Source organism: Ammospiza nelsoni, chromosome Z, assembly GCF_027579445.1.
Source record: "Ammospiza nelsoni isolate bAmmNel1 chromosome Z, bAmmNel1.pri, whole genome shotgun sequence".
Taxonomy (NCBI): domain Eukaryota; kingdom Metazoa; phylum Chordata; class Aves; order Passeriformes; family Passerellidae; genus Ammospiza; species Ammospiza nelsoni.
The window spans coordinates 79,172,172-79,196,759 of NC_080669.1; the positions used below are offsets into that span (position 1 = coordinate 79,172,172).

At 40.4% G+C, this 24,588-nt stretch overlaps 1 protein-coding gene across 1 annotated transcript in view; it reads right to left on the minus strand.

Moving 5' to 3' along the window:
* Window positions 1-24,588, minus strand: part of UNC13B (unc-13 homolog B) — a 206,604-nt gene that overhangs the window by 148,119 nt on the left and 33,897 nt on the right. Inside the window, exons 5-7 of the mRNA XM_059492372.1 lie at window positions 23,752-23,875; window positions 15,858-15,928; window positions 12,690-12,747 (exon numbers count right to left, since the gene is read on the minus strand). Coding sequence (XP_059348355.1) covers window positions 12,690-12,747; window positions 15,858-15,928; window positions 23,752-23,875 — 253 coding nt within the window. The remainder of the gene's footprint in view (window positions 1-12,689; window positions 12,748-15,857; window positions 15,929-23,751; window positions 23,876-24,588) is intronic.

Consider the following 24,588-nt stretch of genomic DNA (forward strand, 5'->3'; position numbering starts at 1 on the left):
AAAGCAAAACAACCACACACTGACTCTCCAGATAAACAGGAGAAATACATGTACACAGCCTTCCTAGACTTCCCATTGACTAATGCCTAAACATCCCGTTTCCCTTACATTAGTGTCAAAAAGTTGATTAGTTACCTCTCAGTTATCCTACCACACCTCCAAGAATAAACAATTGAGAGATCCAGCACTGACAGCACAAGCGAGTTGGTCAACACTGACAATGCACAAAGAACTTACATTTGATCAAAGACAGGAGAACAAGGAGGACAACAAATGTTGTAGGAGAAGAAATGGGGAGGTCACTAGTGGAAGACTTCTATAATGCAGAACAGGTCCACATATGAAATGCACTGTAACATCAGATGGACATTACGCTCAGAAACAGTAAGAGCATCCTCTACAAACTCCATTATGTCAAAAATGGAAGAGCATGAAGCAAAATCTCTGCCCTGCTGGAGGCAGCCACAGTGATCTTTCTCTGCATGCTTCCCTAAACAACACTCACATTCTTGTCTTACACACAGGGAACAAACACCTTTGCTTTAAGATTGATAAATCAACCCTTGCATGTTCTAAAGACTATGAAAGCCACACACTGTATCTCGAGCTTTTGCTCAACCTTGCCTGTTAGCATCTGTAGCACCTTCAGAAAGTGAAGGTACATTTTCTAGAACAAAGAACAAAAATTTCGCAGCATAACCAGAATTTAACACAGCAATCTCCAGGTGTGGCATCAGCTCTACAGATCACAGACAGCTGAAGTATCTGAGTTTTTCCTCAGCACTAGTGAAAGCAAAGCCCTGCAACTTTTGCCATGATATACTTGTCCCACTGAGGCTGAACACAACACAATACCTACAACCTCACTGGTGTGCAACAGTCCTTTCTTCTTTCAGATTTACTCCTATTTTAGTATTTGGAATATATTTCCACCTTATCTCATCTTAGTAAGACAATGACTACAGATTTCCTTGTGTTTTTCTATTACTTCAAACACTGATTTGGGCTCACATAGGTATGAAGACCAACATAAAAGACACACACAAGTAAAAAACTAGAATCACCTTTATAGGACAAGAATAACAGCCAATTTCGCCATCGTGTCCTCAAATTCCAGCAGAAGGCACAAGCAACTCACATAAAACATGACCAAAACAAAGCTAAAAAGTGAAAAAATGAACGGCCATCCATCCACACAAATATGAAGACTAAGAGAAAGTAAAATAAAATACAACGGAACAGACTTTCTATATGCATGAATATTTCCACTTTTCCTTGTACTGGAGCATGCTGCATCACTATACGATTAGAAAGCTTGCAAGAAATCAAACTGTTACGTACTCAGCTGCTCTCCCCATCCGAAATAACTCCAGTTGCCTGCATGTAACACAAATGGCAGAAAAGGATAGGAATGGAAAAAGAAAGCTTAGAAAAAACAAACCACAAGCATACTTTTCATGTATTTAAAATGCCTTACAGATTGTGAACTTGAAAATTTAAGGGATCTTTTTCTTTATAAATACAACATTAAGTTTATGTCGGGGCTTGCACCTCATGTCCAGTTTGTTAATAAGACATTCTGAAAACTGAGATCATTATAAACTCTTGGAATTGATAAGCAATCATGCATTTATTAACACAAGTAGACAAAATACTTATCAGTCAACCTAGCAAGAGCAGTTAAACATTGTTATTCCCTAGCATACTCAAATGTCTCAGAAACCAGAGCCCAGCTTAGAGCAGTATCTGATTCCAGGCTAAACTCTGGAAATCAAATCGCAAAAGTCACTTCACATTTCCATTTCTGCCCCCTTTCCAGACCAAAGTTAACCCAGTGATGAGTATCACTTCAACAATAACAGCATGAAAAACTGTGAGCATGTAAACAATGTGAAGTGAAGAGTAGGCAGATAAGCAGATATACACACTGGTAAAAGCTTAAGGGCTCTCATGACATTCTGAGGCAAACACCCATTAAGTTAATCCTGCAAGAGTAAGCAAACCTTTCCATGTTAAAATTGAAGATGAAAACAAATTCATGCTAAAGCTGCACAGCAAGTTCGTAAGACACTGAAGTTTTTACTTATCAATACCCATCCTGTCGCCCCAAGGTCATACTCAGTACCATGGATTCAACAAACCAGTACATACAGCCCTCAAATCACTTCAGAACCATACACACAACTTGCAACTCCAAGAAATGTTTCAGAGCCAGCACTTCTAGAAGACGGTGTAAAAAACACTTTAAAAAGTTACATTTACAGGAGCGTTGATGCATGAAGTGCAGCTGACAGTAAACAAATTCTTCACATGCAGACAGAAAACGAGCAAGAGCTTTATGTCCTGGCTACCATCTCTAGCTACCAGCCAGGCATAGAGATGCATCAGAGCTACAATCAGATTACTCCTTTCTTTTCAGAAACAGAAGGTCTACAAAGCAACACAGCCCCTCAGAGGCACATCAGTACTTCCAGGTCCCTGGATTAGGCTCTGACAAACACATGTGTGGTGCTTTGCACAGGCAAGGGCATTGCTCAGGTTCAAGTGGCACTTTTATATCTGGTAGAATTTCAAAGGTAGGTCATTACCTTCTGGTTCCTATAGCAGTAGTCAGAAAAAAAAAAGGCAAAAAAAAAAAGCAATAAACGTATGTTTGCTTTGGGCATTAAAGGAAGCAGCCCCAACTAAGTGGAACAAATTGAATGACAATTTTTATGGTGCTGAAAGAGCCACTGATAAAATGCTGAACACATGCAGTTACCATAGAGTACAGAAGGTCTATTTCTCTGCTGTGTAAATTCTTGTTTTCTGGACTTAACAACAGAAGAGAACTGAAGTCCATCAAGTCAAGCAGCAACAATCTACAGCCTGAGATAAGACAAATGCCACTCAGCAGCAAGAGTGACAATGCAGCTGAGCTGGGTGTGCTGGTGAGATGAAGATGTATCCAAATGCATCAGAAACCTGCCAGGATCCACCTAACATTGTTTGCATGATCCTGACCACAGAGCCATCACCTCAGGCTTGTTTTTCACAACAAAAACCTAAATACCAGGTTTGACAGCGGTCTGACTGTTATTTCAGGGGGGAAGGAGAAGAAAAAGAGGAATGCAAAACCAAGCTGGCAAAAAAAAACAGAAGTAAAAGAAATGGCGAAGAAATGAAAAGGGGAGACAACCAGGAGAAAGGGTATGGAAACCAAAGGCAGGGACAGCACAGACAGTAGAGAGGGACATATGAAAAGGGACTGAGGAAAGAAGGAGATGTTGACAGAGCCCTGCACTGAGCTTTGATTTGCTGTAACCAAGAGTTCCCATTAAAAATAATTTCCTATTAATGCAGAAGATGAACAACAGCTTACATGTATCCCATTCCTGAAAATCTCAAGACACTAACACATGTAACAGCAATGCCAGCACATCCTTCCATCAAAATGTCTGTATCTCAGGTGAACAGTAAGAGGCAAAGGAAGGAAAATTCAAGTATTAGCAGCTTGTATTACTATCAAAGATCCAGAAAAATTCTGTAGTGACACAGCATTATTGCAGTCAGGCCACATTGTAGTGAAATGCACGTCATTATTCACAAATGAATGCACATGTAAAACCCCAGAGCAACTGGGGAAGAAACACCAGACGATAACTATAAATTTCCAAAGCTGGTATGGAGATCAGAAAAACCACAGAGGAAATGGAGCTTATCTGTCCTCCAGGTTTCACAAAGACAAAAATCCCAGACTGCCAGCCTCTGCATAAACCACCGTACTCAATCTGCATGGAGAAATGAGTGATCTCTGAAACCAGCTGAGAATGTTCCTAACCACTAGGACAGAAAAAGGCCTGATGGTTGGCACAACACTACTCATCGTTTGAAACTGCAACAAGGAGAAAGCCACCAAGTGCTAAGACAACCCTCATGGATACAAGGTCTGTCCTTGGAGGAGAAGCATTACCACTTCCCACAGGCAAAAAAGTCCTCAAGCTGACAGTGATGACCTTGAGCCAGCTACTTACCTGTCCACCTCAGTGCTACCAAGTTCCGTATGAACAGCATGGAAATCCCACAGACTTTCCACGCCCAAGGCAAATAGCAGCCAATGCCAAGCAGGGCAAGGCAAGGAGAGGAGCAGCTGCCTTTAGACAGCAGCTCCTTACCTTGCACATTTTCTCACACTGAGAAGCTGGGTTTGGCTGACCAGGCAATGCTACAGCTATAGACTGGGGAAAGCAATGCTGCAGGAGCAAAGAGAAAGAGATGCAAAAACAGAGTAAGGGATTTTCAGTCAGAAGCTCAAAACTCCGTTTTGTTTGTTTTTACTAACACCCACTTCACTTTAGTGTCTAACATTTTGGAAAAAAACAAGAATTTATTAAAGATTCAACACATATGCTGCTTCATTTAAGATTCAGGAGCTAACAGTATACATCTCAGTCCTTCAGCATAATCGCAGAAGACCTGGGTTGACAGTCTTGATATTTTGAAGGTTAATGAAAACAGAATTTCTTTTTAGCCTTTTCAAGTTGTTTTTCTGCTTCATAAAAGAAATATGCATAACCATGATTTGTTAAGAAAACATCCCTTCCAGATCACCCTTGGAACAAATTTAAACCTGTGCAAACTCAAACTAAAAACACCAAGAAGTCCAGACAGATAGAAAATAGGAAGCTGCAATTCCAAAACCATACAACGACATACAGCAACAATGGAATACGTGGTACAGACAAGTCAGACTAGTCACTCCATGTGTTAATAAATACCAACAGTGTGTGTCTCAGTTATCACATTATTTTGTATCTGTAAGTTTCAGTACTCAAAAAATGAGGTTTCATATAAACCTCCAATTAAGGACTAAGCAATGCAAGCAGCCGGGCGTCTTGGAAGCTAAAACATTTTTGTCATTAACACATTTTATAAAGCACATCTAAGTTCCCACTGTTAGCTGAATATAACATATGCTTGTTCTGTGCCTCAGTTATGCAACCATTCAAGGAGGAACTCCTCCTCCCCACTTCACACTGTCAAGCCTGGATCAGCAGGGACACTATAAAAAAGCAGAATATTCCAAGTTTTTTAATGCCATCTAATTTGACTGCCTGTGTGCCACTTTGTTTCATTTCTGTTCACAAGCCTCTGAGATTGGTTGGGACCTGCTATCTCTGTCAGAACATAATCATTTGCTGCTGACCACTGCTTATAGTCATGCTGGTGAATTATTCAATCCCCCTGTTGTATCCCGTGTTTGGCACAAACAGAAATCATCTAAGTAAGTTTATAAAAGCAAACTAAACTCCCAATAGTATATTTGCTTCTGATACAGTATCATTTGCAGAATGATCCGGTCAGTTCTTTAACTGTGCTTAAAAAAATCTCCTATTCCCATGGCTAATACCCTCAACATAGTGTGAACAGATCTCAGATTCTATAAAAATCTACATTCTTCCAGTGTTCAATGTACTTCCCAAAACTAAACAGGTGGTATTTTAGTGGAATAAGCTTCTAAAATAGAAAACATACATTGAATAGCTTTTTAGAAGGAAGTCAAGTTTTCAGTAAGCCAAAGAAGGTTTTATAACAAATACCACCATTTCCAGCTCAGTTTTGGAACACTCCAGATGAGGGCTAAGGCCTCTGCATAAAAGGAGATAAGAAAACACAAGAGGCAAGTGAGCTAGAAGGATCTGACAGAAACAAGGACAGGTACTGGAGTGTGACACTGGAATGCTCCCCTTGCTTCCCAGTTCACCACATTCAGCTTATGCTGAAATTTTTGAGTATTTTATTTCACTAAACAAAATGGCCCTTCTAGCCACTTTTATGTTGGCTAAACAAAATCAGATTGAGATCTGAGAATTTAAGCAGAGCTTGGATCTACATAAAATCATCCAATGTACCACTAAGTTATTACAACCTTGTGCATCTCATCAGTAACCATAGTAAAAAGGCACTAATTTTATCTTCAATGAAAAGTTGTAACATGTCTACCACTGCACTGATGCCTAACGCAGCTGCTTTGTCTTACAAATTTCCAGGCTACCAAGTCACACAATATCTGGCAAAGAGATTTAAACACATGTTACAGACAAGATTTATATACCCCTTCCTGAAATACAATTTTGGACTATAATTGATCACCTAACATGACATACATGCATAATAGCAAAGAGGAATTTAATCTACAGCAGCAGAGATAAAAGATTTGGTGCCTTTTCTTCTTATGACTTTTAATCTCAGACTTTAAGTACAAGCCGCACTGCTGGAGGACATGTGCATAAAGTGGCCCGTGCATAAAGTTCAGGAATCATTTTTCTACCAGTTTAAAATCTTTAACTTTCAAACAGTTTATATTTCACTGTAATAACAAAATTCAAATTGATTTGCTCCTATTGCTATGATATTAAATGACGACTAATAAAGTTTAAAGTCCTTAAAAACCTGCATTAGAAAAAAAATAAGCTTTCATGGAAAGCACTAGACAAATTATGAAAGCTAGAGTGTTTAAATGAATATTTGCTTTGTCTGATCACTGCTTGTAGAGACACTTGTCAGTATAGGCAGTGTTCAACATTTCAATAAGAACTTTACATTCAGGCTTTATTTAAAAGTAAAAACTATTTCCTTGTCACCACCTTTCAAAGTGCAGCCCATACTCCAGGAAAACAACAACTAAAAAACCATATTTACATGATCAGCAGCAAAATCAAAGCCCTAGAGTTCTCTAGAGTTCAGCAGTACACCAAACTTTGTTACTGTATCATCTCCTAATATAACCAGTATTTTTATTTTTAAATTCCATATGCTGAGTGCTCTTCCTTAGGCATATCCAGTCCTGAAGTAGCAGCTTCATCCTGAAATTGCAGGCAGACATTTTAGAATAAAACCTTGAATCTGTGTTCCTTTCAGCAGACCTATCATGCCTTCAGTCAGCCCAGAGAGTGAGTGCCACAAAGCCGCAGGAAAACAAGTATCCCAGAGGGGATTTATCCTAAACGAAGAGAAATGGGAGCTGCCAGTCACCCAGAAGCAGAGAGGCCAAGGATCTAACTTTCCCAGCTCAGCAGTAAACTATCACAAAAAGCTCATACAATGGTTCCCCTTGTATGGGCTAAAACAGTTTTTCCCAGGCCTAGCTTAAATCAATAAATAAATAAATAAAGCCATTCATGGGTGCTGTTTTGAATTACACTTACACTGAACAGTCTTTTGAGTTGTAACTACACTGCAGCCAGAAGTTCTACTCCCAGTAGAGCACAGCTATACAATGATTGCAACACGATCTTCAGGGTCACCTTGAGAAGGGTAAAATAACCATTATTATGATTACTTTACCCTTCCCAAAGTGGTGTGGACTAGAGATGCTGTAGGTGGCTGCTGACCTCTGTTGTTTAAGTGCAGAATCAGGCTGGTAACCACAAAAAAACAGCAACAATCTTGATGTATAGCACACACCTTTACAACAAAGAGGGCAGCGTCACCTCCCACCATTCTCAATGCTGCCTGACCCTCCACTGTCACGGATCATGCACCTCTGTGAACAGTTAGGAGTGGCATGTTCTGGTCTGTTTAAGTGTTTTGATGCTGTCTGGCCTTGAGAAACTGGTAGAGCAGATAACTTTTTTATAAATATACCATTACCAAAGAAGAAAAGAAGCAAATTCTCTGCCATTTGCTGCAACAGGGTCATTCACCCCACAGCAGGGCTGGACATCCCCAGCCCAGTAACACATTAATGGCAGCAGAAAATGCTGCATCCACAGCAGAGCACAAATATAAAATCAGTGTTTGGGGCTTGCTGGGGAGGAAGGGGCAGGGAAGGCAATCATCTGGCTGTTAGGCAGACAAAACTCCTCAATAGTGCCATGGGAAGCATCATCATCTCAGCATTAGAACAGTCTCTTCAGGGGAATGAATAAGCCTTCCCAATGTATCAGTGGAATTTGAGCTCCCAAAAAGAAAACCAGTGAGCGTCAGGAATGAAACATCTCAGAGTCAGCCTTTGTGGTACCTTTCAAATAGCAGTGCATGCAAAGGAATTAGAAGAATTTTGCAAACCCAGATTTCTTCAAATATCAGTGCAAAGAAGGGTCACCACAACAAACTGATCTGGCATCAAACAGCACCCATTCCTAAAATGTGTATAAAACATTTTGCCAGATTTTAAGTAGATAAAAAGCTGCTTATGTATCTAAAACAACTGCAGCATTTTTTTTCCCTGCATGCATGTGCACACACACATGTGTTCCAAAGAGCATTAAGAGATGTAATCTTGTATTTTTTCTCTTTCAACTTATGGCAGACCAAGCACAAGCTGGCTTTGATTCTTTCTACTGGTAACAGAGCATATGAGAAGCTATTGCTTCTTTTGTTGCCAGTACCAACCTACTGTGGGTACCTATCCAGAGCCAAGCAAAATTGTTACCTTCTTCTGATGATAAAGAAGCACAACAAAACCTACAATAAAACACACACACATACACACACAAAAAAAGAAAAAAAATAAACCACCATGCACACACACAAAAACACAAAACTCCAAAAATAAGAAAATCCAAAACAAAACAAACAAATGTATAAAGAAAAAAAAACCAAACCAACCAATCAACTAACAAAAACCAACCAAAAATAAAAAAACAAAAACAATAACAAAACAATCCCCCCCACACAAAAAAAAAAAAAAAAAAAAAAAAAAACAACAAACCAACCCCACCAAAACAAAACCCAAAAATATAAACCACAACAAAACATCAAGACCCACCACAACTCTGGCAACCAGGGATTTCACAGAGCAAAGGACTAAAGGAAATGGAACAAAAACACTGAAGCATAAAAGGGAAAATAATTGACACATAAGTTATCTTTCCTGAGAATCATACTGAACAAACTTTGTCTCTTCCAGATTTGTAAACTCCCTGACAAATGGTGTAGGGTAGTATTTACAGCAGCTGATATTAACCAAGTCTGCCAAATTGATTCTGCAAAGATGCAGAGTATCTTTCTCATCCCAGTTTGCACTGAAACTGATCCAAGTCAGAGCTACATTTAAAATACTCACAGGGTGACTCACTTATGGATTAGAATGGACTTCTACGTGTCCAGAAATTATCTTAAGCATGCAAGGAAAACATTTCTGTAACTCCTCACAAAAAATAACTTAGAGCTTATTGACTCAGTGCCAAAGTAATCAAATAATATGTTTGCAATCTGCATCATTTAAAGTGAATTTCCAGACAACAAAACCTTGCTTTCTTTTCAATTTACATTTAATTTCAGGCTGTGGGTAAAAGCCAATATGGAGATGCTGCAGTTTTCTAACATTGACACACCAAAACTTTAATAATTATGACTACATTTAATAGAAAGGCAAACAAAACTGGATGCATGGACACTCCAGTGCTTTGCTTACTGCTTGGGATCACTGAAAGTTAAATCAATTGGAAGCATGTGATCGTTCTGGGGCAGGAGGAATACACAGGGAGGCACAGCAGTTGGGAGTTAAAAATGAAATGGTTAACTATAATGAAGGGAAGAGGCAAAAGTGCCAAAATCAGCAGGGCCTAGAAAAGACTGTATATGCAACAGAACCACCTGCCTCATTTAAGAATAGGTAGGAAGCCCAAATCCCACAATACCTCAAAAATTATGGGTCAGAGTCTTCTAAGAAAAAAACAGCATTTAAGACTGTGAAAAGGAGCCTGAAAGCTCAACATCTCTTGAAACATTAGAGCTCCCAGTGTGGGCTGAGATTTCCCATGGCATCAAGCCAAGGCAGCAGCCCATACATGCCCAGGGACAAAAACCCACCCTCAGATCACAGGCTGGCTTTCAGATGGGGCCACTTCTCTCACATTCTGTTCCATCCTTCTCCCCCCTCTGCTCAGGGGAGGTAACAGAACAAGCTGCATCCCTGCAGGAAGTGGGAAACCACCACAAGAAAATCTGGTTTGGAAAAGGGAAAAGATGTGTGCAAAGTACAGATGCAGAAGAGAGCAGAAGCGTAACCTAATTTTAACAAGCAAGGACATGTATCTTCCTAATTAGTGAACCTGAACCTGCCTGCTGGCGTAGTATTTTCTCTAGCTGGAACAAGGACATCAAAATGGTCTTCTGAGAGTGGCCAGAGCAGCTAAGCAGGACACCAGTGGCATGTGCAGTTATGCACAATTATTTTTTAAGTGCAAGCTATGTGAAATCTTTTGCAGAACTCTTGTTCTATAGTGCCTCTGGTTTTAAGATAATTTTGTGGTTTTTGAAGGATTGGGAAAACATTCTTGTGGAGTAAAACCGACTCACACTGAGCATGTTTTTTTCTTTCTTCTAAATAAATGCTTAGTTTGCTGTCCTGTTCCAAACAGTAACCATATCTCATCTGGCACATCGAGAAGATGAAAATGAAAAATGATGCAGTGGAAAATTGGATGAGCCTTAAGTGTTCTTAAGGATGTTTTTATTTTATCTAAAAATATACCTACCAATTACTTACCCACATGGTAAGTAAGAACATTCCATATTGAACACATTTTAGAGTGGTAAAGGACACCCACCCTGCTCCTGTGTAAAAAGGGTTGAGCTCCTGTGTCACATGCAAAGGTCAGGTCAGCTTTCAATAGAGATGCAATCTGTGCATGTTCTGTGTTAAACTCTTGAGTCTCAAAGGACTGTGCTGTATTGAGGCAAGCTGATAACTCTTATGCACAAGTTGATGCAGGCAGAGTTCATTTTTCAAAAGTACCTCTATATTAAATGTCTATTTTGTATTTTTTCCATGTAAATAGATATTCACAGGCATCAGATACTTGCAGGCAGTAAACAAGCCAAAGTACATGCAGTGCCATCAGCTTTATTGAAAATTCTTAAATACATTAACAACAGACTGCTATGAAATGTTTAACATCCATTCTAATGAGTGTTTTAATCCCATGAATGATTATATTAATTCCTATGTGACATTAATTGTTCAAACCACAGGGCCTTCAACTGAATATTGCAAAAGGTCACTTTCCAGCAAGATGCAGGCTGTTAACAGGCAGCACAACAAGGGTGGCCATCGTGCTGCTTCTCATTGTGTCTGTCTGCAAGAGCCCAGCTGGCTCTCCAGGGGAGAAACCAGCTACAGAGGGCTGTAAAAGCACCCTGATGTGGGAGCAGGTACAGCTATTTTCCCCACACAGAAGCATTACCTCTAATTCACCCATACATCTCAATACTTGGGAGATTCAATCAAATCAGCCTCCCTCAAACAAAAGGAAAGCCCAGGGCACAGAGCCAGGAAAATAATTTCAGCAAATAACACATTCATTTCTTGGACACTTCATACAGCAGACAGTTTTTCTCTGACTTTTTGACATTATGGGTTCTGCAAACTATGTTGGTATGATTTAATTAAATATTAGTTTCTCCCAGTATGTTTCTTATTTACAGGCTTAGCAAATCAACTGTACCCTTTTGACCATTTAAAAAAACAAAACAAAACACACAAAAAAAACCCCCAAAGCAGAACAAGAACAGCATAACAACAATAACAACAAAAACCCCAAAACCAAAAACAACAAATAATAAACAAAACAAAAACCCAAACAAACAAAAAGAAACACCCCACCAAACAAAAAACCTCTGCTTTATTCTTAACATACGATTTTTTTTCCAAAATGGGAGGACACAGAAAGTGTCACCTAGAATGAAAGTATTACTGATAGAGTTCTACATGTTCCAGCTACACAGCACAATCAGGTTTCCTAGGCAATTGGTTAATGTCTAGAGTTGTTGAAGATACTTTAAAGATAACACAACAATAGTATAGAGAGAAATTAATTCTACTCAAAAAAGGTAAACAGTAATTAGCATTTCCTAATATTATCAGTTTTGAGGAGATCCTATAATCAGCCTAATGGATAAACAGCCTGCAATGTGTAATATGCACATCTTAAAGGATTTGAAGTAGAGGATAAAAGATTTGTTAAATTATGAGGCTTGAAGTTTATTAATGTTGCTGCCAAAAGTAGATAAGACATTCACAAGAGACATCACTGAGCTTTCATCTATTGTATGTTAAAAGCAGTGTTTCAGAAATCTAATTTTGCAGATCATCAGATACAGTAAGTGCTATATTATTTTTCCATCCATGTTTTCAGAAGCATAAAAAATGCAAGACAAGACAAGCAGAAATTAGTAAAAATATTTTTGCATCCATCAACGCAGCATTGAAAAGTAATAGTGAAGAAATTAGACATCAAGTACACAAATCGCTGGTGCATTTTAAAAGGCTACCAGTAGTACTTGTCTCCACCTATTTTCTGCCTCTTAGAATTTCATTAAACAGTAATAAAAATTATATTTAATGCAGGAAGTTTTAGCAGAACATAGCCTAATACAGTCACATGAAGAAACACAGCTTTCTTACTGGTATAAATATTACAAGGGTCTGACAATCTTAGTGACTTTGAACACATTTTCTGTGCCTATTGCACACAAGGACAAGAGCAAGTGCAAGACTCAATGCCTGATTTCACTTCCTGGCATCAGAAGCTGCAGAGCAATATTTTGAGGAGCACAGCTTTTCATAACTGCACAGAAATTTAAGTACTTCTAATAAGAAAATGTTGGTCAGATGTACCATCACTTGACATCTAACCACAAAAGGAAATCAAGTACATTGAAAGAGGAAAAAATATTGAGAAGAAATAAGTCTAACTTACAACACTGGGAGGCAGCACTGGGCAATGGTTTCTTCTGGACTTCCTCCTGAAAGGGATACTAAAGGAAGGAAAGAAAAAATAGGAAGGAATATAGAGAGATAAGAAAGCACGTGATAACTTTAAGACAGCATGCCACACATAAGAGAAAATATCCCTGGTATTATCAAAGCACAATATCTATAAGCATAATATCTGTAATATAATCCCCATTATATCTGTATTTAAACACATTCCCAGAACTGTCCTCTTTTTTCATGCCAAAATCACGTTACAAAGTGCACTTATGTTTAAGGTGAGGTCTGCTTTAGAACAAGCACAGGCCCTATTACCAATTCTGAGACCTTCAATTAGACATTGAAAAGACCTGACTTTGCACACCACAATGCCAGTGTGATAGGGAGCTCCAAACTGGGAATAAGCCTGTTTACATTTAGGCACTCCAGCACAGCCTCAGCAGTTCAAATCTCATGTGGGCTCACACCAAATCCAGAGTAGGAGATAGCAGCAGTGAGGTAATTAATGTGCCGGGCAAGGCAAGAACACAATGTTTGCCCAGCCAACACTTGCAAACTCTCCTGTGATCCACTTCACATCCAAAGTGAAGAATTTTTCATCTCATTTAATACTAAATTAGAGAACACAGGGATATTTCAATTAGCCAGCTTTGACTTTTTGCAAAGCTGTTTGTTACAGCATCAAAGCGTTCCCTAGGGGAATGCCAGTGGTTTTATTTTGTTATTCTCTTCTATCTTGTATTACATAAAGACATGAGAAAATTAGGACAATTGACCAAAATAATGAGAATGGTATTTGCTAGTAAAAAAAAGATCTGACAACAAAGGAAGTGGCAAACTTAGCAAGCTGGTGCTGCAGCCTGTGCAAAACACAGCCACCAGACAGTCTCTCCTTGGATTTGGTAGGGATAAATGACCAGTTCTGTGCATGGAAGGTGACAGCAGCAGACTTCCGCTGCAGTTATCTTTCAATCTGTGCTATTTAAAATGCACAAGGGATCCTGAAAGGTGGTTAAGTCTTATCATCAGCAAACTGCCAACCCACTGAGTTAATCAGGACTGTGAAAACAAGAACTGCCGGATCTCACAGCACTGACTGGTTGACAGAGTGGTGAAAGGAAGTCTGCTGATGAGCAATTTCAGTAGCACAGGACAGCAGTGGGTTCTGAATTATTATCCTCAGAGATCCCAGAATGGCAGCAGTTTGCTCTTTTTAAGGCATCAGCTCAACGGCTATCAAGAGTCCCAAAATGAAAACGGAATATTAAGTGTTTGTAGGAAGAGAGGCTGGAAAGTTTCTGACACCATCTGAACTCCAAATGAACCTGCTCTTTCAATACTCCTCTGCAGCTTTTGTCTTTTCATTTATTATCTCAAACAGAGATAGGTGCATTTAAAACAAAGAAGACAAAGGCACAAAGTTGTCTTGTGCTGAAAAACACTGGGCAGACCAGGATTCTGCAGCCCAAAAGGTGAGGTCTGTAAAGCTGAGTGGCAGGGACTGAATGCAGCAGGATCAGTCATTAAATTTCTTCAAACAAACCTGCCTCCAGCTGGTTTCTCAAACACTGGGTTTGTTTGCTCAGAGCAATTACGATATTTCTTCAGGCAATGCACAATTAAGATGGTGAATTCCTTTGCAAAAACATAACTGACCTGGGTACATTTAAAGGGCAACTGGCATCCACAAAAGAGAAATCCATTGAGTGCTGTTCAACACAAGGATACTGCCTGTGGCTCTGGAAGTTCCTGAGCTACAAGTCACTGCCACTTAGGGGAATATGCAAGGAATCATCCCCATTCTGGTTGGCTGGCTAATGTGGAGAACTAGGGAAGAACCACCTGAGGCCCTGGTTGGGTTTTTTTCGCCCTGGTCAAAGGGAACATCCATAATAAATCTGAAATCACTAGGTCACAAATAGGGAGATATTACTTCATTACTGGTATTTGATAAGAGCTCGCAGTTAGCAAGCAGATGTGTGGCACTGCAGGGAAAGGGGAGACCCAGAAAGCTCAGGGTATCTTTCAGCACGTACCAGCTCAGTGAAGCACTAGAGGGCACCTGTGCCTCGCTGAAGTACCTGAACTGCTGCTCCAGCCCGCGGGAGTGGGGAGGCACCACAGCAGCATCACTGACAGCACAACCGACAGACTGGGCTTTTCATCGATTCTTAGAGGCTTTCAAACTTCTAGGAAGGCAGGAGAGGCTGCCCTGAATTCTTTAATTTTTTTTCTACCCGATATTGGTCTGTTCTCAAAAATATAATCCACCTTATTTCCTTCATCTGCACAGTAAACCAAATCACTCACATAATGAACAGAAAAGAATAGATGAAGGATCCCAGAACAAAAATCTCCTCAAGTCATTGCATTGGCGAAGTATTTTGCAAGTTATCTTGTTATGGAAACACTCGCTATGGAAAGAGACCTGTCAAAAAGGCCTCACCAGCACCATAGTCTTACTCAATGATGTTCACATCAACACGAGTATTGGGGTTTTCTATATACTTCATTTCTGGTACAGGCATTAACATGCTAAATCTTATTCTGCAAACAGTAAGAACTGCAAACAAAATTTTAGTCATCCAACAGTCTCTCTTAAAAATAAAAAAAGTAACTTCTATTTTATAGCTGCTTAGCCAAGTACACACCAGAGCTAGGGAACCAAAGCCATAGCTACAACTTATTCTAACACAAGATACATATAAACTGAGCCATTAACAACTGCATTAGGACAAAAGTCAACACATCCAACAGTCCTCAGTTCAAATAAAGAATCATTATCTTGCTTTGTCATCTACAAAGAAATAGTGAACTGCAAAAAAAGTCCTTTTTGACTTGATTTCACAAAAAGAACCTACCACAGCCTGTCAAAAATTGTTTCACTGTCTGCTCAGGTAAAGCACGGTGTTGCCTTTCCTTTGAACATATCTGCATAAACAGAACATTATTCAAGCACTTCCAGCTTGCAGAAGAATATTCTCCTCCTTAACACTAAACAGCATGCTTGAGAAAAGAGTTCTATAAGCAGTATGGAAAACTTGCAAATTATCAACATTCAGTATTTACACTAATCACAGGGATCCAATACAAAGAATAAAAGCTAGTTATAAGACATTCAGGGCTACAATATTCTTTCAATTTAGATATTTACCTCATCATCTCCCAGTGAATTTATTTGTTCTAATTTTCTGGTCCAGTATCTGGCCTCTTCTTCAGGGATATCTAAGTCAAAAGAGTAAGTCACACCACCTTATTAACCCGGTAACTTTGCATTCAACACCATTGTTATTAAAGATCACACACAAAAAGCCCACATGTGATTTTTAAGAAAAATTACTGTCTTATGTTACCATTCAGATGGAAAACAAACATTGTAAATAGCAGCACACTTCAAGGGCTTACCTGCTTTCTCGTTTAAAGCTGATTAACCAAATGCACACTTACACAAAGGTAGGAAAGAAAAAGACAAACTAGTTCGCATTCATTTCAAGTATTAGTTTGATGGAGAGCCATTTCACAACAGCAAGCGTATTTTAATACACTTGCATATGTTTGGTAACACATAACAAGAGCATCTTCTGGAGGCTTTTTGTAATTTTTATAAGGCAGAACAAGGGCTGCCTTTGAATAGCATACCTTATGCACACCAATAGCACACCTCCTGATGTAGCACAAATTAGTTACCAAAAAATAAACGATCTCTTATTTCTTTGCCAGCAATAAGCCAAATATTTTGAGGGTATAAACAGTGTTATAGGCAGTCATATTCACACATGAAAGCACATTCTTACTTTTACGCCACACTGCAGCTTCACTGTGAAAGGAATCACAACATTTTCACCGTCGAGAAGAGTTACCAAGCTGACAGCAAGCAGCAAGCATTATCACTTTTATTGTGGTAACTATTTTCTATTTCACACCCTGAAGTAATATACTGTCCTAATGGAACACTGACTTCTGCCACTCAAAATTTCGCCTTTCAAAGCACATGCTCAGAGATGCAGATAACCTGCTGTGAAAAGCTTAACACAAAATTATTTCGGGATGGAGTGGTGTGAAAACATTGGAAAAGGAAAAAAAAAAGGATGTAGATTTGTTTTGTTTGCATTTTTTTCTAGCCACTCAACATCCCAGAATGTAGCAACTTCTGAAATCTGCCTATTTATGGCCTGGAACTGCACCACTGCAGAAACGTCAAAACTCACAGAGGAAGGAAATGGAGGGAGTGCTCCAGCTAAAAACACCACCAGCCCTGCAAGCTGACACAAAGATAGTGCTATACCAGTTCAGCTGGTTTTCCCATCTCCTGTAACTCTTCACACTTTCAGGTGGCCTCAAAAAGTTTTCTTCCCTGCAATGAACTGTATACTCCGTGGACACCACCACAATGATATGCTAAAATATGCATTGGCAAGAACGGGAGAAGCAGGACAGGGTGGCCTCCTGATGAAAAGGTCATTCTAAAAGTTACATCCACTTTCATTCCTCACAGAAAAAAAAAAAAAAAAAAACAAAACAAGTTTTATTGGCAGGTGAGCATTCCACTGGAAGCCAAAATGCTTTTAGAAAGGACCAAGAATTGCTTTATCTTGTAACTGAGAGAATGTTTGTTCTACATGTGGCCTCTCTCAGCGACACAAACCATCATCCTAGGAAAGCAACAAGGCCAAAATCACTGCAGGTAACAGAACACAAACCACTGTTAACAGGTACATGCCAGATTTAGTGGAATTTCAAGTTTCAGCAGTAGATAATTTCTTGGACTATGAACTCAGGTCCACATCTTTGTAACAGAAACACCACTGAATTTTTATGGAACTAGCCTCACCCACACAAGGTGTTAAAATACTCTGCAGTTGAGAAAGTTTTATGGAAGCTTAGGATCCAACTCCAAAAAACCTGCAATAAGTAGAAAAAAAGACAACCCATTTCTCCTTGCTTGGAGGGGGACCAAAGTAAGTTATTTTAACCAAAATACACAAAGCCAGCTGCTCTTTCTGATGTACAGTACATTACTTTGTTGTTAAAACCCATCAGAAAACAAGGTAAGAGAAACATGAGAGACTCTTCCACAACTACAAGAGTTGTAGAAACACATACATGATTTTGATCTTCAGGGCTATGGATCACGGCTTCACAGATTTATTAGATAGTCTGTGCAAATTAAGGCTGGCATTCAAAGCAAATGTGGACAGAACTGATCTAGAAAGAAGGCATCAGTAAAGTGAATGGCTATCAACATGCAACCTGATGAGATTTAGGAGAACAAACTCCAGCAATGAGATGAAGAAATCAAAAAATTATAGCAAAGCCCATGGAATTGTCTTGGAAAGACATCACTTCTCTAAGACGTAAAGAAAAACTCATGAAATGAGGACTAAAAGTCAGAGCTCAAAAAATTCAAATCTGGAGCCTGAAATCAAGACTAAAGAGACTGAGGAAGGGTGAAGCAATGACTACCATCAACAGTGCAGCAATTGAGGATGTCTCAGGGTAGAGGCCTCAATGCCTTCCTAAAAACCATGATGTAGTGGCACACCCAGACATCAAGGAGCAACACTTGTCTCCTGGATTTACTGCTCTTATCTTATTTACAGCCCAGCTGCCCATTTCATAAACAGGGCTGGCAGATTTTTACTGCTGAACTGCTGCTCCTATTGAAACACCTTCTTACGCAGGTCGGCGATAAAAATCAGCTACTGTCCAGATAACAGCTGCTGTAAGGACATCTTCCTGATGTCAGTGAAACTCTTGTCATCAATACTAGTATCAGTAAAATTATTGTACAGCACATTTTAAACATGAAGCAACTGGCTTATGATCTTGAGTCATTACCTGCCCAAAAGAAATCCCAATGAGTTTTGTTTTTTTTTTTGAGGAAGCTTCTGTTGTGTTTTGCCTCAATCAGCAGTTTTGTTGAAGCTGCTTCTCTGGAAAGCACAGAGTAGAAATCCCTAGCACAGAGATCACAGACTGCTTGCAAGGCCCCATTCCCTGGCCAGCTCCTGCATCACTGCTCAGCTTTTGACTACAATGGAAATTACTGCACTGCCTTAACTTCTGCATAAAAGATAAAAAGATGAACTAGTCCAGAGAGAGGGCACCTGAGGCCTCAGCCATCTCAGGACTCCACTGACATCATGCTTGGTGAACACAAGGAGTAGGGCTTTATGTCAGTGAAACAAAATTGCTGAAAAACAACCGAGAGGAGACAGACAGGTAGAGTCAGTATCTTTTGGTGCTTATTAATTTGAAACCCACACAGAAACACTGCAAGCTTTACTGTCCTTGCTCTCACTGCCATCCTCAGCTGGAAGCTGAACCCCATCTTCTCTGAGCTTCTGAATCTGCAGGGTCCATAAGCAGGCATAGACATGGCAATGGCTGGGGTGGGGGATGAGCAATTCCCACAGCACCTCTCAGGACTGAAGGCTCCAAGCTGAGCTGATGTGGGATTCCTGGGCACTGGAGCAAGGGTGTGGGTGGAGGTCCCAGGTGGGGCTGCTCAGGGCAAGTGCATGCCCTAACACCTGGAATGGGCACACAGCAGTACAGTGACTTGTCAGAGTACGAAAGGAAAAAACAGGAGAATTTGGTGCATCCATACAGACCACTTCACTCAGTTAAACCCCTGAGGAAGCTAAATATGACAGCATTCCTGCTTAGAAATCTCTAGCTTGGCAACAACCAGGCACTTCAGTCCTAAAGCTTTTCTTCTCCTGAGATTTTCTGGTCCTTGCTCTGAACCTTGCACATCACCTTAATCCTTCTGAGCTTTCCCAAGGTGGCTGGAGCAAAACCTAGCTGGCAGGAGTGAGAAAAAGTGCTGAAAGCAGAAATTATATCCTCTCTCCCCCTATTTTCCTGCAAGTGTTCACCAGGCTTTCCCTCTTCCCAGCCCAAATTTCCTCCCTTTTCCAATGTATGGAAATCTTCCTAAGTTCTCATTGAAACGACTTGGCTGAGCTGAGTTTTTTTTTTCGTGTTCAGTTCCCAAGACACTAAAATAACAAAGCACATTAACCCTACCTCATGGTTAGATGCAGATCAGCATGCTCCCAGCCTGGGAGTGTTGAGAACACTAAAAGCATCTTCACTCCAATTATGAACTAGAATCTGCCTGGCACAGAACCAAACTGTTATAGTTTGGGAGCCAAAAGCATTTTTGAGTACTGCATCCTGTGAGGGATTTGCACAGTCACTGCACTTCTAAAAAGGGGGGACAAAGTAAATTGCTATCAAGCAGAACAATTTTACACTTGGAAAGCAGCATACTGAAAAATCTGTGCCAATGCACACTCACCACATCAAAACAATAATAGCAAGATTATCTTCTGCCTACCAGAAAATTTTCTAAATCAACCAAGGATAGCAGTATCCCTCCACTGTCTCTCTTGTTCCAAAGAAGAAACAGATATTATCAGAGGAGAAAGTGGCTCCAGCCTGTCTCAGCTATCAACCACTTCTTTCCATGAAGAAGGCAGTTTATGGCCATTTTTAATAGACTACCAAGCACAAACCTTCTCACTCTACATGTTAATATAATGCTCACATTTCCCATCCTCACACTATTTGTTACATTTTTGTAGCAGAGGATTTGCAGCCGTTCTGTTTCTGAGACTGCACATTCAAGAACAAGGGGCTGGCAGAGAGAGCATCGTATGCCAGCCTGGTGCCCAGGACTGCAGTCCATCACACAGAGATGTGAAACACAGCAGGGCCCACAGAGCTGCCCTCCCTGCACAGCATGTGCTGGTGTCACACTAGCTGACCACAGGGCAACAGCTGCATCTGGAACATGCCATGGCGCACACACATCTGGAACATGCCATGGCGCACACACATCTGGAACATGCCATGGCGCACACACATCTGGAACATGCCATGGCGCACACAGGGCACATGAGGGCCACCATCAGTATTCTCTGTCCCATTACAAATCTGGCCATTGACAAAGTTAAACTCCTGCACGACCTCAAAAAAGCTCATTTTCTATCACCCAAAGCAGAGACTAAACTTCCACCAGCCTTTGCTAGGAGACAACTGCTTCCCAACTCCATGCCTGGTAAATATTTGAAAACAACATTATATGAAAGAAAAAAATTTAAAAACCTCTAAGCTGTCTCCATCATGTACTACCATTAACAGCATCAGCATGTTTTGCACTTATTTTAGCTTTAGCAGCTCCCGTCTCCAGAGTATCAGCAGAAGAGATACCAGGAAGGAAGAATCTTGAATGTATCAAGATTCAAGGTGGAAGCAGAACCAGCAAACTAATCTGGGATAAATGCAAACAATATTTTGCTGCAAACAACAAACCAGTTTCTAAACCTCTTTGCATACACCATAATGTTTTACATCAAGGATTTCAGCTTTTCTGGTTTTCAAATTAATTTATTCTTTTTTACAAACCCTTAAAAACCTCTCAAGCTCCACCTAAATACAATGAAATATTTTAAATACATTGAATAACCTGGGGTACTGCTTCTGTGTGCATCTAAATGAGAGAGCAGCCAGAAATTATAGAAAAAGCACAGCAGCACAGCCAAACAGGAGAACACACACCAGGTTTTTTAAAGCTGGTATCCCAGACAGCAATATTTTACCCAACTTGAAAAGCAGCACAAGCTGTACATGAGCTCACACATCACTCTGGTTCTCATGCATCTAGCCCAGAGATCTTCACCTGGGAAACAAAACATGACACACAATGTTCTTAAGTGTCACTCCAAACCTGCTGTTGGTAAAATCTTACCTCTATGGCCCAGCTGCTGACTTAAGAACTTCCACAGCACATCAGTGATCCATTTACTTCCCTGTGTAGGGATAAAGCAGCAGCTCCCAACTCATATGATAAAGGATCTCAACATGCAGGGCACTAAGAATCCATGTTGCTGCCATCCAGCTAAAGGGAAACTGACCTGCAAATCCATTGGGAGAGATGCAGAGGCAGTGCTTTGAGCTCCATGCACCCCTCCAAGGGAAAGGAGACAGAGCCTAACCCATGGTGCAGAGTCCTCCTCTGTCCCAAAGGTGATGGCAGGAGACACTCAGTCATGGTGTGAGGGGAAGCACCACTGGAGTAGGGTTGATGCCACTTTCTAGAGGAGTATGACACACCCTTAGTGCCTCCTGCTTTTCAACCTGCTTCTGACCTTGCCATGGCACATCAGACTGAAAACGGAGATCAAAGCAAAAACTGCAGCACTCTTCTAGGGAAGAGCAGCCTTTGAAGAGCTAACTCATGCATCCATTTTTTCCTGGACATTATGAAACTCTGGACAGGCAGATAACTTTTCACACTCTAGAACAAAAACCGTTCAACACAACAGTGCAGAATCCCTGCTATTTCAGTATTTGGCATGGTAAGCAAAGACATAAGAATTGCGAAAGCACATTATTACCTGAAATACTTTGATTTTTAAAATTCATATGTTATTACATATCTACATGGAATCTGGTTTCTTATGCTTGAAAAAATACTTCAAAACGCAATGCAGTCCATAATATGAATGGCAAAAGAAAGTAAATTCTCTTTTGGACACTCTCAATACAAAGGAAGACACCACAACTTCATTTCCTTTTAAAGCAGCGACAGTTTACAAGCAAGTGTGGCAGAATTAATTCAGATGAGAAGGCAGTGGCTACAAGCCTTGCCTTCAGCTCTGTGTGCTTGTTCTGTCCCTCCCAGAAGCCTCAACACTTGTACCAAATAACCAAGATTTGTGGTGAGGTAAAACAGGTTTGTTCCTCCTCTTGCATAAAAAGTAATTTCAGCAATAAACCTCCCATGAACAGCAGCAGTGGAACCAGGATATTTCTCTGGGGAAGAGGGATGGCTGCTGACCAGCATCACACAGCTGTCAGGACAGCTGAGGTGTCAGGTACCTCTTCCCCTTTACACACTGGACTGTATTTAAAGAGCAGTGCCACTGCTCCTTCAGAACACTGTGCTCTCCCAGAAGTGCAACTATCCAGGGCACTGTGCACACTCACAACAGTGCACTCACAGCACAAAACTTCATTTGGATTGACTCCTCACCTGCAGGGGCCAGCCTGCACCATCCCCTGGCACCAGGAAGCAGAGTATGAGACCCACAGGTGTCCTAAGGTCTTCCCACAACAGAGGGACAATCCTGACAGGTGCTGACCAAATGCCAGTGCCTGCACAAACGCTGTACCCCTGCTTAGAGCTGGATACAAATTGCTCACACTGACTCGGGCATTGCAGCAAAAAGGATGCAACAGACAGAGGGAGAGGGATGAGCCTTGCAAGGACAGAACACTTTGAAACACTTCAACGCTCAGTGAATGAAAAAAAAATAGCACAAATCCCAAAAACATCATCTCAAGCATCAGCCAAGAGCTGGAAAGAGAAGTTATGCAAGCTTAGGATGCATTCTAGCATGGTCTTACTTTTGGGGTTTATTTGGTTTGGGAGCTGTTTTTGTTTGCTTGAGTAAAATAAAATTTTAAAATTACACACATCTTTACTTGAGATCAGTTTGCTCCAATTAGCTGCTTTTCTGTATTTTGCATTTTTCAACCATAAATAATTGCCAGAAAGGCAGCTCTTATAACATTAAGTTATTTATATACTCTAATGATGATGTTCAGGAGCACTAAGCATTCATGTTTCACTAACTGAACTGCACATGTCTAAGAGGGCTACGTGCACTCACCACAGCACAGCTCTAACAACACACTTGACCTCCTCTAGAGCCAAATCTGTCTAGATTCAAAGAAGCAAATGATCTTGCTCAGGAAGAAAATGTGTGACTACACAATCCTGAAACACTATTAGAAGAAAAAACTGCTGCTAGTCCAAATATTCCAGCAACCAGGGACTTTCAAATATTTCATACTTATTCATATATTGTTAGAAAGAAGCAAAACAAAAAATTAATACTAGCCACATGACCTCTACTGAACTATTCTGACTGAACTGACAATGAACACAAAACACAACTTAATAATAAAACTGCGGTTATTCTCACTTTCTCTCCACTGTCAGCACCCTGGGTAAGTTATGGAAATGCACTTACCAAAAGGTAATTCAAATCTTGTGTCCAGCAAAATTTTATGAGGAGTTGGGTTTTTGGTTCCACAGATTTCATCATGTTTCATTACAACTTCTGCCTCCAGCGTAGACCATTCCCCAGGACCTTCCTGTGAATCAAAGGCCTTAAGTGAACAAACATTCAAGTCTGAAGAACTTTATGCACCAACTCTCACACATTTGCTAATACAGTCCAAAAAGACCTTAACAGAATTATCAACCCTATTTTTACATCAACTTACAACCATTTAGCATGCACTGGCTTTTTCTTCCAAACTGGATTTCTTCCAAATCTCAGAGGCACCTACCAGAGCAAGCAGCAAAGAGAAGTGCTACCTTCTCAGTGGAACTGCAAAGGCAGACCCTCAAAGGCAGGACTGAGGAGCATCTGGACAGTGAGAGGAATTGAGAACCAGCCAGACCTCATGCCCCCACTGCAGAGCATTCCCACTCTTTTCCTTTTAAGGAAAATATAATCTATCTCTCCCTGCTCAAATACAATAATCTTCTAAGTAAATACTCTAAAATTTGAGTTAAAAATGCTTAGCTGCAACAACTGCCAAACTCAGTAGTTAGGGCAGTTATAGACATTGAGACATCCAACTTCCCACTTTTGTCCACATACATTAGCATAAGGTTCACCTAACACTACCATCAGAAGCCCTAAGAAGATACTGCATATGTGCTCTGGGCCTACCTTGTCAGCTGGATAAGACAGAGGTCTTTAGCACCAAGTCATAGGAATCTGACCATCAGACTAAGCAGTCAGCTCTTAAGACTTCAGACACTTGGGTCTGTGTTCCTTAACAGACCAGGCCCTAGT